The sequence below is a fragment of the Coregonus lavaretus genome (assembly GCF_964263955.1).
Source record: "Coregonus lavaretus genome assembly, chromosome: 16".
In the NCBI taxonomy this organism is placed as follows: domain Eukaryota; kingdom Metazoa; phylum Chordata; class Actinopteri; order Salmoniformes; family Salmonidae; genus Coregonus; species Coregonus lavaretus.
The window spans coordinates 28,788,277-28,803,050 of NC_140003.1; the positions used below are offsets into that span (position 1 = coordinate 28,788,277).

The window sequence follows — 14,774 nt, forward strand, 5'->3', positions numbered from 1 at the left end:
TTACAATAATAATTGAGTGCCCCTCATGAGATAAACATTTATCTCCACTGACTTATGTACACTTGAGTCACATTGGAAGAGAGTTTAAAACTAAAAACAAAATGTAAATATCGAACATATGAGTATAGCTCCATGGCATTCAGTCCCTATGCGTCCTGAAAACATCCTACATTATAAAATGTTTACAAACATTGAAGATGAGCATCATGCTGCAAATAGCTATTCTGCACTGATTTGGACATGCATGCAATGGCGCAATAAGAAGGTGCCTGGTATGTTCCAAAATGTGTTGCACTGATAATGAATTTGAAGATGGGCCACGGTTGAGATTTGAAATGAAATAATAAGTAGGCCTACTTCGTTTTATGCAATGAGCATTTCCAGGTGAAGCGTTTTATACACACTTACGTGTTTAGGATACTTTGCAAGTAGTAGACCATATGCATTATCCACCTTTTAAGTAGGCTATCAATGTTTCGGGGGGAAATAAAATTATCAATATTGTGCAACATTTCATGATTTGCAGTAGGCTAAATAATTGCTAAGGCAACCGATTTGTATAACCACTTGCCTCTGTATCCATTTTTTTTTTAAATAAAACGGTTGTATCATATAAACATGACATAACAATATTTTATAAAACATTAACAACATGGAGTTGGGTGAAATTAAATAGGACTCGACTTTATAAAAAAGCAATTCATAATTCTGTACAAAATCACAACAAAATAATTCAGTATGGGAGATGTACAATACTGGTTGAAAAATATAGAAATCTTTATTTGATTTTTTTATTGGCCAAAGTATTCGTTTAAAAATTGCATAGTTTTCCAAATTATTGCTTGTGATTTTGTAGCATGGATAATCAACACATTCTAAGTATGGTCACCACTATTTCCCCAATGTGACCTATAGAAGCGCTATAGAATACAATACATAAAGTGAAAGAGAATATGCATATGTATCGGCAATTCTCCTAAAGGCAGTAACAACAATAAATACATAGCCTACATGATAGGATCAAGAGGATAATAATTGCTCTTTTGCATCAGTGGCACTTGGATATCATATCATGACGCACTCTTATCAGTCTTTGATGAAGGTTTAATGTATTCACGGATCATGAAATATAGCGTTAAGCTGAGCATTCATGACTCTCTCGTGATGAGTGTGTCCTTCGTAAGACATAATGTTTTCCATCGGTATCTCACACCGCTGCGCAGAGCTCCCGTAAAGGGGCGCGTGTCCCTGCGGACCCGCCAGTCCCGCGGCAGCCTGGTAGTGCATTGTAAATGCATAGTTCTTTTCGAACTCAGACGAAGGCTCGTGTTTGAAGGAAAAGTTCCCGTTGACACTCAGTGGTGGGCTTAAAGGTCCGTCGAATGATGGACTAGTGCAGTCTGTAAGCGGCAGCGCGGTCTCAAAGAACGGCTCCAGCGCGCTTCCGTATGAATGGGGCTTGACGTGGAAGATGTGGGAGCTGTCCATTGTACCATATGGAGGGCTGGGAAGACCCGGGGTCTGGTAGGAGTAGGGATGCGCGGCGAAGGAAGCACTTGCTGGTTGCATATGAGATGGTATCTCCTGTGTCTGCTCGGGGAGGAAAGTTCTGGGGTTGAGCTGGAGACAGCCTGCCACTAGATTAGTAGTGGGCTGAGACAAGCCCTTACACAGGGCCTGGACAAATGACATGATGTCTGGGCTCTTACCCGACCGCAAGATCTCTGACAGGGCCCAGATGTAGTTTTTAGCCAGACGCAGAGTTTCAATTTTTGAGAGCTTTTGGGTTTTGGAGTAACATGGCACAACTTTACGCAAACTCTCGAGCGCGTCGTTGAGTCCGTGCATACGATTCCTTTCGCGCGCGTTCGCCTTGTGGCGCCTCATCTTAAACCTCTGCATCCTGGCTTTTGTCATTTTCTTCTTTTTTGGTCCACGACGTTTAGGTTTTTGATCGTCGCCTTCTTCTTCCTCATCTTCCTCTTCATCATCATCCTCATCCAGTCTGTTTAACCCATCATCGTCGTCATCCTCGAGGTCCCCGTGCATGGATTCGAGCGCGCCGTTTTTCTTCTCCATATCCTGTTCGTCCTGGGAGCCCTGACACTCGTCAGTCCAGGTCGCAGAATCCTGGGGGTCTGATGACATCATGGTTTCTTCCGTGTAGGACTTAGTCATATCGGAAATCTGTCAATAAAAAAGACAGCCGTGAGCAGACTCACTTAGGACATAATTTGGTCCTTGACTAATAGCCTATTCAGCATGAGTTTTTTGGGGGGGAAATGTGCATTATGCTATACTAATTTTTTCACTCTAAGTCAAACAAAAATAATTTTGTATCAGAAGAACCAATATTACGTTTGGAATAGGAATTTGAGAGCAAAATGTAGAACAGTACTTTGTGGTCAGGATAAACCCAAAAAACATTATAGTAGCAAAATACATAAAGTATTCAATTATCACCTAATAGCTTGACATAACGAGTCCACAATTTGATCAAAATAATTGTCGCAATTACTTATTTTTAAATCTCCAGTCAGTTGAAACATCTATGAAATTTCATTGCTGAGTTCAATCAGAATATCTGAATCCCTGTTTCCTTTTTGTAACAGGTGACATATGGTCACATCATCTCTCATCTGAGCAGGTTTGTATCAATAAATAATTCAAGCCTATTCAGAAAATCTTTAACTGCTAAATAACTATACTTTATGGCAATGTAACAGATAAATCATAGCACACAGCACTCCATGCAATTACTTTCACCCAAAGCATTTGCATAAATAAGTTATTGCATTATAAGATTGAGAAATAAATACCTATGTTTTGCAGAATGATCTTGTTATGACTCTGGCATGCCCCTCCTGAAGTGTGAGGTCCTGTGGATGGATTGTAATGTGGCTGCGCGGACAGATGCTCGGGTTATATAGCGCTGCTGCTGATGCTGCGAGGGACTGACTGGGAGAGAGATGAACCTGTGTGTTTCTATGGCTGTATCGCTAATTCCATCCCCATCGCGTAACCCAATGACTGGCAGGAACAGGCTCCACCCACCCAGGCCTTACTCCCGGCACGCGCCATATGGTCCATCTACGTCAGGCAAAAACGGCCTCAAGCGTCACGTGACATGGGACCATTTGTATTCGCCAGCGCTCTGTATTCCGCTCCTTTGTGGCCAAAAGAAAGTGGCCATCTGTCACCAGTTAGGGACTCCATAGACCTGTGTGGACCCGCAGGATGGATTAACCCTTTCGTGCATAGGACATATTCAATCACTACCAATACTCAAGCCCAACCCATTCCCCACGTGTGTCCTCTTTACATGGTTTGATTTTATTACTCATAAATCTCATAATTATGGAATAATGTAATTTTGCACATTAGGCTACTTTGGGGACATTGAACATACCTAACATACCCCAATAAACACGCCAAGTCACCAAGGAAAGAATAAGGCCCTTGCTGGCAATATTAAAGTCCCCATACTGGCCCTTCATAACAACACATGCAATTAATTTAGACCAAATGCATACTTTGCCATTCTTATTTTTTTGCTCATTGCTGCCTGCATCAGTGTTTATCTGCAATAGTTCAAGTGTTATTGTCCCCATCTCTAACAGTGCGTGATTTTGATTGCCAACAGTGGTTGTACAATCTGGACCGAGCTCGAGCTGCTGAAGTAATGAGTCTCCCCCTCATTTTCAAACTGCAGGGCCGCACGCGAGTCGCACGCGAACTAACAAAAGCCTGTTTCACCGCTCACCACCCTGATCCAACGTCCAAAATCTGCTATCTTCTGTTCAATATAATGGCCAAAAAATCTACGTGTTGACCGTTGGACAGACAGCGTAACAAGTGGGGGTAACAACATACAATCAAGACAGAACTGAACCACGAGACAATTTATGAATATTTAAGCATAGTTATAGAGTGGGACTATCAAATTAGTCCATAGGCCTAGAATGAGAAAGACATCATCTGCTACCCAAACTAAAACCATGCGAACTGTCTGGTCATTCACAAAATGAGTAACTCTAGACCTATAGCCTAAATACTACCATATCTTGAGGATAGAACCATTGGGCATTTGCGTAGGCCTATATCGAAATACACCCATAAGCATATCATTTGGGATGAATTATCAATATCTTTAAAGAAACCTATTGATATAGCCTATAGTAGCCTAGGTCTATGCTTATGGATAATTGCTAAATTAACTCCATTATTTATGCCAAACAAAAAGTCTAAATTAAAACCATCACATTTTTAACTTGCAAACGCCCATTAGAATACCTTTTTTTTTTTTTACATTTCAACTCGGTAGTTTCTGACACCGACACCCAGAGAAAAACACCCCACATTCACACTGTTTGCTCAGCTCTGAACCATCCGCGTAGGTCTATATTTAACAGCGTCGGTTAGGCTAATGGCCCGGCGGAGCAACGCAGAGCACGGGTAGGGTCGGTGATGTAGGTAACAGTCAAGTGTCCACATAACCAGGTCGCCTCAAAGTGCTGCCTGAGAGAGAACACCTTATCTTGACTCTTTCATAAAACCAGGACAATTTGTGTCAGTCGAAAGTCCCCTACGAGAACAAGGTGCGCACGCAGCTTCCCGGACTACGTGGTCGAGGTTTTCAGCACCACGGACAGCTACTCTTACAAAGGGGAATACAACACACTTCTCTTCGAAACTACATATGATTTGAGGATAGGTTTAACAAAACAATTTGTTTTATTTAACAGCTCATAATTACTAGGCTAACTTTGGTTTAAATAATACACAGTAAGACCAGTCTATCTGTTAAACATATTGTCTAAACATATAACTAATTCCTAAAGAAAATGCACTGATAAAACGTGAATTTGCTTTAGACTTGCCTATGTCTGAACATAATTCACGCTGATATTGTCTTCATATTGTAGCCATATTGTAACATGTCTTTGCAAACATTATTCGTTTATTCGGTGCTCAACAATATGATACTTTACTGTTTTGCTCATAAAACCAAATGTTTAATGCAAAAAGATAAACCAAGTTTATAGAACATCCCACTTTGCACAGACATCAATTCAACGTCTATTCCACGTTGGTACAACTTAATTTCATTGAAATGACGTGGAAACAACGTTGATTCAACCAGTGTGTGCCCAGTGGGATGCATTGTGTTCAACTCGGTGTTTGGTTGCAAACATATCCTAAACCCACCGTATCTATTTGAATATGATGATCTGACCTATTCTCTAGCCCTAATTAGAACCCCTTGTCCCAGAGCAGGGAATCCAATGCCCTTCCGCTTGAATGGACGCTTAGATTGAACTAATTCCGCGTAGCATTTCATTGCACCTTCATCGCACTAATTGCTTATGCAAAAATGCAAATGTATATTAATTAGTTAGACCACTGATTAGTTATTTGGTATTGGCGTGTAATAAATCACAATTTTGGACTAGGATATAAAATCCTTGCTCGAAACCCAGCTGTGTATAGCGGGATGGGTTTTGGTTTCAATAATAGGCCTAGGATATGGAACCCTTCCGGCGCATTCATTTTGCAGGTGACCACCTGCTGCATGTATGTGCCTGCCTGAACCCCTGTGTGGAGTGCACATATGACCTATATATCTTATTAGGGAAATGCATAATATTAACAATAACACCAATAGGCTAATAATAACAATCAAATAATAATAATCATAATGTTTTTATTATTACTCTGTTGTAGCCTAATACAAGTATTAACATATGAGGCCTACACTGTTGTAATATAATAACACCTACTACTAGGCTTTTAATAATAACAATTTAAGTATTATACAAGTATTATTATTTTTCGGGCCCTCAGAATGAAGTCCAATAAATCAATGATTTTTAGTCAAAAACACACCACTTCGTTAAGGCAATCAATTTTGTAAAATGTTTGTAACCTTAAAGCTAGAATCCTTAGTTGATATACACACAGTTTTTGACTTATACATGAAGGATATAGAGGCCTATACCCACTGATTCTTGAAGAATATAACTTATAAATGCCTCATCCGCTTAGTTCAACTGTCTTACCACATCATAACCCAAAATATAAGCTTGGTTTACTCCAATGTTTGTAAACAATGTAAATGTAAACAAACACTGTATAGCCTCAGAACATGGTTAAAACTATAATGTTGATATCATGGATGGTCAGTCCTTGTATCTACAGCTCTGTCTACGAATTTGAGAGTGGTAACATTTATCCAGGCCCATCCCTCAGCTACTGTTTCAATTAAGGATTCTAGCTTCAATTGTGTTGTTTTTCTATTAAAACACACAAAGCCTAACAGTCACCCATAGATCACAATCACATCCTTCCCGATCTATTCTAAATTATTCGAATAGGCACTCATAAATAAGCAAGACAATATAACTTTTGTTTTCATAATTAAGAAACAGGGGTGGCACTTGAGGTGGCACTCGAATGTGATGAAATCAGCACATTTCATTGTTTATTTGTTAAAACGAGGTCCAGAATATTTGAGTTTTGCGCTGGTGAGTGGAACGGTGACTTCATTGAGTCACTGATATGTGCACCTGGCACACTAAAATATGTCTTACCTCAATGGCTGGTAGTTTGTCCGGGCTGTAGGCTATTTCTCAAAAGGGCTGTAGGCTATTTCTCAAAACAGAGCAAGATTATTTATTTTTCTTTACAAAAAATGTTTTGTCTTGGAGGGATGCAGCCTACGACATGCAGCTGGATGCCGTAGTATTAGAGATGCAATGGCGTCGTCTTGTGGTGGATATGAAACATTATGTCGGAGGCACCAGGGCCGGGTTTTTCAAAACTTTTCATCTGTAATGCTCTTTTTCGCTATCCAGGATCAGATCGATCTGACTGTTTTACAGCCCGTTTTTCAGAAAATAATCGGATAGGATCATTCAGGTCCAGATACCAAAATATAAAGATTACAGAAACCGTATTTTCAATGCATTAACCAAACAAGCTTACACCTTGCCATCTACTACACTACCATTCAAACGTTTGGGGTCACTTAGACATTTCCTTGTTTTCGAAAGAAAAGCAATTTTTTTGTCCATTAAAATAACATCAAATTGATCAGAAATACAGTGTAGACATAGTTAATGTTGTAAATGGCTATTGTAACTGGAAACGACTGATTTTTAATGGAATATCTACATAGGCATACAGAGGCCCATTATCAGCAACCATCAGTCCTGTGTTCCAATGGCACGTTGTGTTTGCTGATCCAAGTTTATCATTTTAAAAGGCTAATTGATCATTAGAAAACCCTTTTGCAATTATGTTAGCACAGCTGAAAACTGTTGTGCTGATTAAAGAAGCAATACAACTGGCCTTCTTGACACTAGTTGAGTATCTGGAGCATCAGCAATTGTGGGTTCGATTACAGGCTCAAAATGGCCAGAAACAAATAACTTTCTTCTGAAACTCGTCAGTCTATTCTTGTTCTGAGAAATGAAGGCTATTCCATGCAAGAAATTGCCAAGAAACTGAAGATCTTGTACAACGCTGTGTACTACTCCCTTCACAGGACAGCGCAAACTGGCTCTAACCAGAATAAAAAGAGGAGTGGGAGGCCCCGGTGCATAACTGAGCAAGAGGACAAATACAGTTTCTAGTTTGAGAAACAGGCGCCTCACAGGTCCTCAACTGGCAGCTCCATTAAATAGTACCCGCAAAACACCAGTCTCAACGTCAACAGTAAAGAGGCGACTCCGGGATGCTGACCTTCTAGGCAGAGTTGCAAAGAAAAAGCCATATCTCAGACTGCCCATCTTAATCTTTTCTTTTTATTGGCCAGTCTGAGATATGGCTTTTTCTTTGCAACTCTGCCTAGAAGGTCAGAATTCCGGAGTCGCCTATTCACTGTTGACGTTGAGTGATGTTTTGTAGGTACTATTTAATGAAGCTGCCAGTTGAGGACCTGTTAAGCGTCTGTTTCTCAAACTAGACACTCTAATGTATTTGTCAATTTGATGATATTTTAATGAACAAAAAAATTGCTTTTCTTTCGAAAACAAGGACATTTCTAAGTGACCCCAAACTTTTGAACAGTAGTGTATGTTACTCGTTCACTGTCATGGTGAAACAGAAATGAGTAAACTACATCAATTAAGGTAAAGATAATAGCAAAAATAATAGAGCCTGCATTTTGCTTATAAGTAAGTAGCTAGGTTACATGCATTTGTTTGACACCTCTCAATATAAGAGCTGACCACATACCTATACTGCAGTCAATTTAACATTATGAAGCTTTGGTTTTCAGATGTAAGAATGTTTTTTAAACCTCCCCACCTTAGTTACATTTAAATATCTCGGTTGTAGTGCATTTCGCCTATCTAAATCCTCCCTTCCAGTGGGATCAAGATTATCCTGATTTTCGGGAATCAAAACTATTCTAATAACTACCTTTGAGTTCTGAGAAACGCAAAAACAACATTTAATAAAGGTCGGATTGGATTACCCTATCAGGAGGATCAGAATCAAATTTTTCCGTTTTGAAATACCAAATTCGAGCATTTCATCCACAATTGCCGAAAATCAGTTTTGGCTAACCTAGTCCATAGTTCCTGATACCCACTCTAGCACCGGTGGGATTTCACATCTTCATATAAGTTGACTGCATTACAGGTACATGGTCAATTGTTATATTGAGAATTGTCAAATAAATGCATCTACTTACTTATAAGTGATATGCAGGCGCTATCATTTTTAATCAAGGTAGCCCTACCGCTATTCATGTAGTTTACTCATCTCTGTTTCCCTATGACAGTGTAGAGGTAGTACCACAACCATTCAAGTAGATAGCATGATCCTATCCGATTATTTTCTGAAATCCCAACAGCCAGATCGATCTGATCCCCCGGATAGCAAAAAATGGATTACAGAACTGGATCATTCTGATCCAGATAAAACTTTAAGAAAAACTGGGCACTGAGTCTTGTGTACAAATTAAGTAGAATATACAAAGACAGACAAATTATAATCTACTACACAACAAAACAACAACGTAGGTAGGCCTATAAGCAAAAGTGATTCTATTTGATCTACTCTACACAAGGCCTATCCTATTGTACTCTATTCTATTGACAGGTGCTGCTCTGACGAAGCTCAAATACAGTGCATTCGGAGAGTATTCAGACCCCTTGACTTTTTCCACATTTTGTTACGTTACAGCCTTATACAAACATGGATAAATTCTACACACAATATCCCATAATGAAAACAGGATTTTAGAATTCTTTGCAAATGTATATATATATAAAAAAACTGAAATACCTTATTTACATAAGTATTCATTATTTACATAAGTATTCAGACCCTTTGCTATGAGACTCGAAATTGAACTCAGGTGCATCCTGTTTCCATTGATCATCCTTGAGATGGTTCTACAACTTGATTGTTGTCCACCTGTGGTAAATTCAATTGATTGGACATGATTTGGAAAGGAACACACCTGTCTATACAGTGGCTTGCGAAAGTATTCACCCCCCTTGGCATTTTTCCTATTTTGTTGCCTTACAACTTGGAATTAAAATAGATTTTTGGGTGGGTTTGTATCGTTTGATGTACACAACATGCCTACCACTTTGAAGATGCAAAATATGTTTTATTGTGAAACAAACAAGAAATAAGACAAAAAAACAGAAAAATTGAGCGTGCATAACTATTCACCCCCCCCCCCAAAGTCAATACTTTGTAGAGCCACCTTTTGCAGCAATTACAGCTGCAAGTCTCTTGGGATATGTCTCTATAAGCTTGGCACATCTAGCCACTGGGATTTTTGCCCATTCTTCAAGGCAAAACTGCTCCAGCTCCTTCAAGTTCGATGGGTTCTGCTGGTGTACAGCAATCTTTAAGTCATACCGAGTGTACTCCCGAGTGGCGCAGTGGTCTAAGGCACTGCATCGCAGTGCTAGCTGTGCCACTAGAGATCCTGGTTCGAATCCAGGCTCTGTCGTAGCCGGCCGCGACCGGGAGACCCATGGGGCGGCGCACAATTGGCCCAGCGTCGTCCAGGATAGGGGAGGGAATGGCCGGCAGGGATGTAGCTCAGTAGAGCATGGTGTTTGCAACGCCAGGGTTGTGGGTTCGATTCCCACGGGGGGCCAGTATGAAAAATATAAAATAATGTATGCACTAACTGTAAGTCGCTCTGGATAAGAGCGTCTGCTAAATGACGTAAATGTAAATGTAAATGTATACCACAGATTCTCAATTGGATTGAGGTCTGGGCTTTGACTAGGCCATTCCAAGACATTTAAATGATTCCCCTTAAACAACTTGAGTGTCGCTTTAGCAGTATGCTTAGGGTCATTGTCCTGCTGGAAAGTGAACCTCCATCCCAGTCTCAAGTCTCTGGAAGACTGAAACAGGTTACCCTCAAGTATTTAGCGCCATCCATCATTCCTTCAATTCTGACCAGTTTCCAAGTCCCTGCCGATGAACAACATCCCCACCGCATGATGCTGCCACCACATGCTTCGCTGTTGGGATGGTGTTCTCGGGCTGATGAGAGGTGTTGGGTTTGCGCCAGACATAACGTTTTCCTTGATGGCCAAAAAGCTCAATTTTAGTCTCATCTGACCAGAGTACCTTCTTCCATATGTTTGGGGAGTCTCCCACATGGCATTTGGGGAACACCAAACGTGTTTGCTTATTCTTTTCTTTAATCAATGGCTTTTTTTCTGGCCACTCTTCCGTAAAGCCCAGCTCTGTGGAGTGTACGGCTTAAAGTGGTCCTATGGACAGATACTCCAATCTCCTCAGTGGAGCTTTGCAGCTCCTTCAGGGTTATCTTTGGTCTCGTTGTTGCCTCTCTGATTAATGCCCTCCTTGCCTGGTCCGTGGGTTTTGGTGGGCAGCCCTCTCTTGGCAGGTTTGTTGTGGTGCCATATTCCTTCTAGTTTTTAATAATGGATTTAATGGTGCTCCGTGGGATGTTCAAAGTTTCAGATATTTTTGTATAACCCAACCCTGATCTGTACTTCTCCACAACTTTGTCCCTGACCTGTTTGGAGAGCTCCTTGGTCTTCATGGTGATGCTTGCATGGTGGTGCCCCTTGCTTAGTGGTGTTGCAGACTCTGGAGCATTTCAGAACAGGTGTATATATACTGAGATCATGTGACAGATCATGTGACAGATCATGTTACACTTAGATTGCACACAGGTGGACTTTATTTAACTAATTATGTGACTTCTGAAGGTAATTGGTTGCACCAGATCTTATTTAGGGTGAATACACACGCACGCAACACTTTTCCATTATTAATTTTTTTGAATTTCTTGAAACAAGTTATTCTTTTCATTTCACTTCACCAATTTTGATTATTTTGTGTATGTCCATTACATGAAATCCAAATAAAAATCAATTTAAATGACAGGTTGTAGCAACAAAATAGGAAAAACGCCAAGGGGGATGAATACTTTTGCAAGTCACTGTTTAAGGTCCCACAGTTGACAGTGCATGTCAGAGCATAAACCAAGCCATGAGATCGAAGGAATTGTCCGTAGATCTCCGAGACAGGATTGTATCGAGGCACAGATCTGGGGAAGGGTAACAAATAAATTCTGCAGCATTGAAGTTCCCCAAGAACACAATGGCCTCCACCATTCTTAAACTGAAGAAGTTTGGAACCACCAAGATTCTTCCTAGAGCTGGCTGCCCGGCCAAACTGAGCAATCGGGGGAGAAGGGCCTTGGTCAGGGAGGTGACCAAGAACCCAATGGTCACTCTGAAAGAGCTCCAGAGTTCCTCTGTGGAGATGGGAGAACCTTCCAGAAGGACAATCATCTCTGCAGCACTCCACCAATCAGGCCTTTATGGTAGTGGCTAGACGGAAGCCACTCCTCAGTAAAATGGCATATGACAGCACGCTTGGAGTTTGCCAAAAGGCATCTAAAGGACTCTCAGACCATGAGAAACAAGATTCTCTGGTCTGATGAAACCAAGATTGAACTCATTGGCCTGAATACCAAGCGTCACGTCTGGAGGAAACCTTGCACCATCCCTACGGTGAAACATGGTGGTGGCAGCATGATGCTGTGGGGATGTCTTTCAGCGGCAGGGACTGGGAGACTAGTCAGGATTGAGGGAATGATGAACGGAGCAAAGTACAGAGAGATCCTTGATGAAAACCTGCTCTAGAGCGGTCAGGACCTCAGAATAGGACAAACGTTCACCTTCCAACAGGACAATGACCCTAAGCACACAGCCAAGACAACGCAGGAGTGGCTTCAGGACAAGTCTCTGAATGTCCTTGAGTGGCCAAGTCAGAGCCCAGACTTGAACCCGATCTAACATCTCTGGAGAGACCTGAAAATAGCTGTGCAGCGATGCTCCCCATCCAACCTGACAGTGCTTGAGAGGATCTGCAGAGAAGAATGGGAGACACTCCCCAAATACAGGTGTGCCAAGCTTGTAGCGTCATACCCAAGAAGACTCGAGGCTGTAATCGCTGCCAAAAGTGCTTCAACAAAGTACTGAATAAAGTGTCTGAATACCTATTTCAATTTTTTCTTTGTAATAAATTTGCAAAAATGTCTAAACCTGTTTTTGCTTTGTCATTATGGGTCATTGTGTGTAGATTGATGAGTTTTTTTTTTCTTTATCCATTTTAGAATAAGGCTGTAATGTAACAAAATGTGGAAAAGGTCAAGGGGTCTGAATCCAGTATCCAATATCATTCCAATATTGCACTAATACTGTAACCTACTATAATATGCTTAGCCTGACTACTCATACACATCGCTCTGGCCATACTAGTGTTTCTTCTCCACAATGAGTCTGGATTTGCTTTCCTCCCTGACATTTTCTAGAACACAAACACATTCTAACCGTTCTGATTGGTCCAAGAAACCAATGGGTTGGGCCAGAGCCGGCCTCCCCAAGATGATGTTATCAACTTTGATATTCTGATTGGTTAGATTTGTTAGAGATGATCCAATCACTGATTAATTAGTTTTGTACAACGCCCCTCATTTTGAGGTCAGCACAAACGACTTCTATGATGGCAGTTTCAGACTGAATGTATGTAGAGATAGATAGAGCAATGGAATTAAATTCAGGATGAGTCGTCAGGCAATACTAGGCCTACTGTATTTCACTGTTTGCACTACACATATGCCACAAGCAGGTTACACAACATGCTTGTGGAAGACTCATCTCATCCCAGTTATGAAGACAGATGCTGCGCGCCCCTTGTTATGTTACTTTACTCCGTCCGGAAGCGGAAGACTAGGGTAAATGAAGTTCCGCAAAGTTTGTCAGATTCCATTTCCACGGAGCTGCTTTTCAACGCTTCAAACTCCTTTCCAACCCCCATCACAACGGTAGGCATAAGTGTTTGTTCTTATTGAAACATTACATACGAGTGTGTTTAGAAATATGATGCAAAACTTTTACTGTGGCGCACTTTGTCTGATGCAATTCACATGGACCTAAGTTGTCACTGATTTCAATCCTCTTCGTTTTTATCCGAAGGAATTTTTGGGATACAAATGAACAGCTTTTATGTCAAGGGGAAGTTTACATGGTAAGTCAGAAAACAATGTAAATTCATAGGATGTCAGCCGGTGTAAGACACGAATAGCCTTTGGATAAATCGTTTAGGATAGGGCAAAACATCTCAGGTGAGAGATTAGCTCGACTTTAGACACCTTTATTAATTATTTCATTTATTATTAAGCGGGCATTGACAGCTTGAGAGATCTCGCCCGACGGGTTGCTGACTGTAGCCTACCTGTTTTAGCAGCACATGTCCCGCTTTGGATTTTATCCGTATTAACTGTAGACGGTTCTGGGCCCAGTTTCCCGATAGCGATGGATTTTAGGTTTACGAGTGTTTTAACGATACATCGTTCCTACAACGGCCGAAGATACAACATGCGTTTCCAAAAACACCACGCAGAGAGAATGTTCCCTATGTGCGCTGTAGGATCGAAAGAAAAGCAGCGCTGCTCTCGGATCAGCTTTCTCCATTCAAATCTTACTTTACCATTAGAATTATTCCACAATACTGACGACTCATCAGCTTCTTGAGGGATATATCACCCATGTTTGCAAATATTGGGGCGGCTTATTCTAATGTTTATAAGCATTACCCTATAATAATGCACTAAATAAAGATGTGGGACACACATCATTGCGCACATGTTGTTACACATGAGCACTGAGGTATAATAAGATCATTAAATATATTAAGTAAAAAATTACAGACAGTGGCCAATATGATTGAAATATATAGCCGTGTAGCCTATAGGGCTACTGTATTTCCAGTATATTTTAATGCAGTTATCTCGGTTTTCATTGGAAGCATAGGCTACTTTAATCGGTTTGTAACAATTGCAAAGACTTTGGCAACTTTAGTCAACTTTGTTTTGAAGTTATCAGGGTCACAGAGAGACCGATAAACATATTGATTCTGTGTTTAGTGGATATCTTCTGTGTATAAAGTGACGCGGAAGGGCAAAAAAGCATCTAATGATCACTTTGCTGTTCTATGAGTGGTCTGAGGCACGTTTTCAAGTTAAACTTTAGTAAGGATGGTCTTTCTGTCAGTGTGCGTCTTGGTCAAATAAATGATCAATATTTTTATTTGGATGGGCAAGGAGGTAAGGTAGGGGGTAGGGTGGGCCAGGCCCCCTAAGGCCCGCCCATAACACTGGCCTTAATGAGTGGTATTTTGATTTCAATAATAATTCTGTTAGTTTAATTTATGAATTGACAAATATAAACATGAATATATAAAATAATTGA

The 14,774-nt window shown here is 40.7% G+C and overlaps 1 protein-coding gene across 1 annotated transcript; it reads right to left on the reverse strand.

The window, feature by feature from the left end:
• Positions 1-1,113: 1,113 nt before the first annotated feature.
• Positions 1,114-2,178, reverse strand: LOC311143349 (neurogenic differentiation factor 1-like; the record flags this gene model as incomplete). Its single annotated transcript, XM_084179189.1, has 1 exon — positions 1,114-2,178. The coding sequence occupies one exon, from the start codon at positions 2,176-2,178 to the stop codon at positions 1,114-1,116; it is 1,065 nt and encodes a 354-aa protein (XP_084035315.1).
• Positions 2,179-14,774: the final 12,596 nt, after the last annotated feature.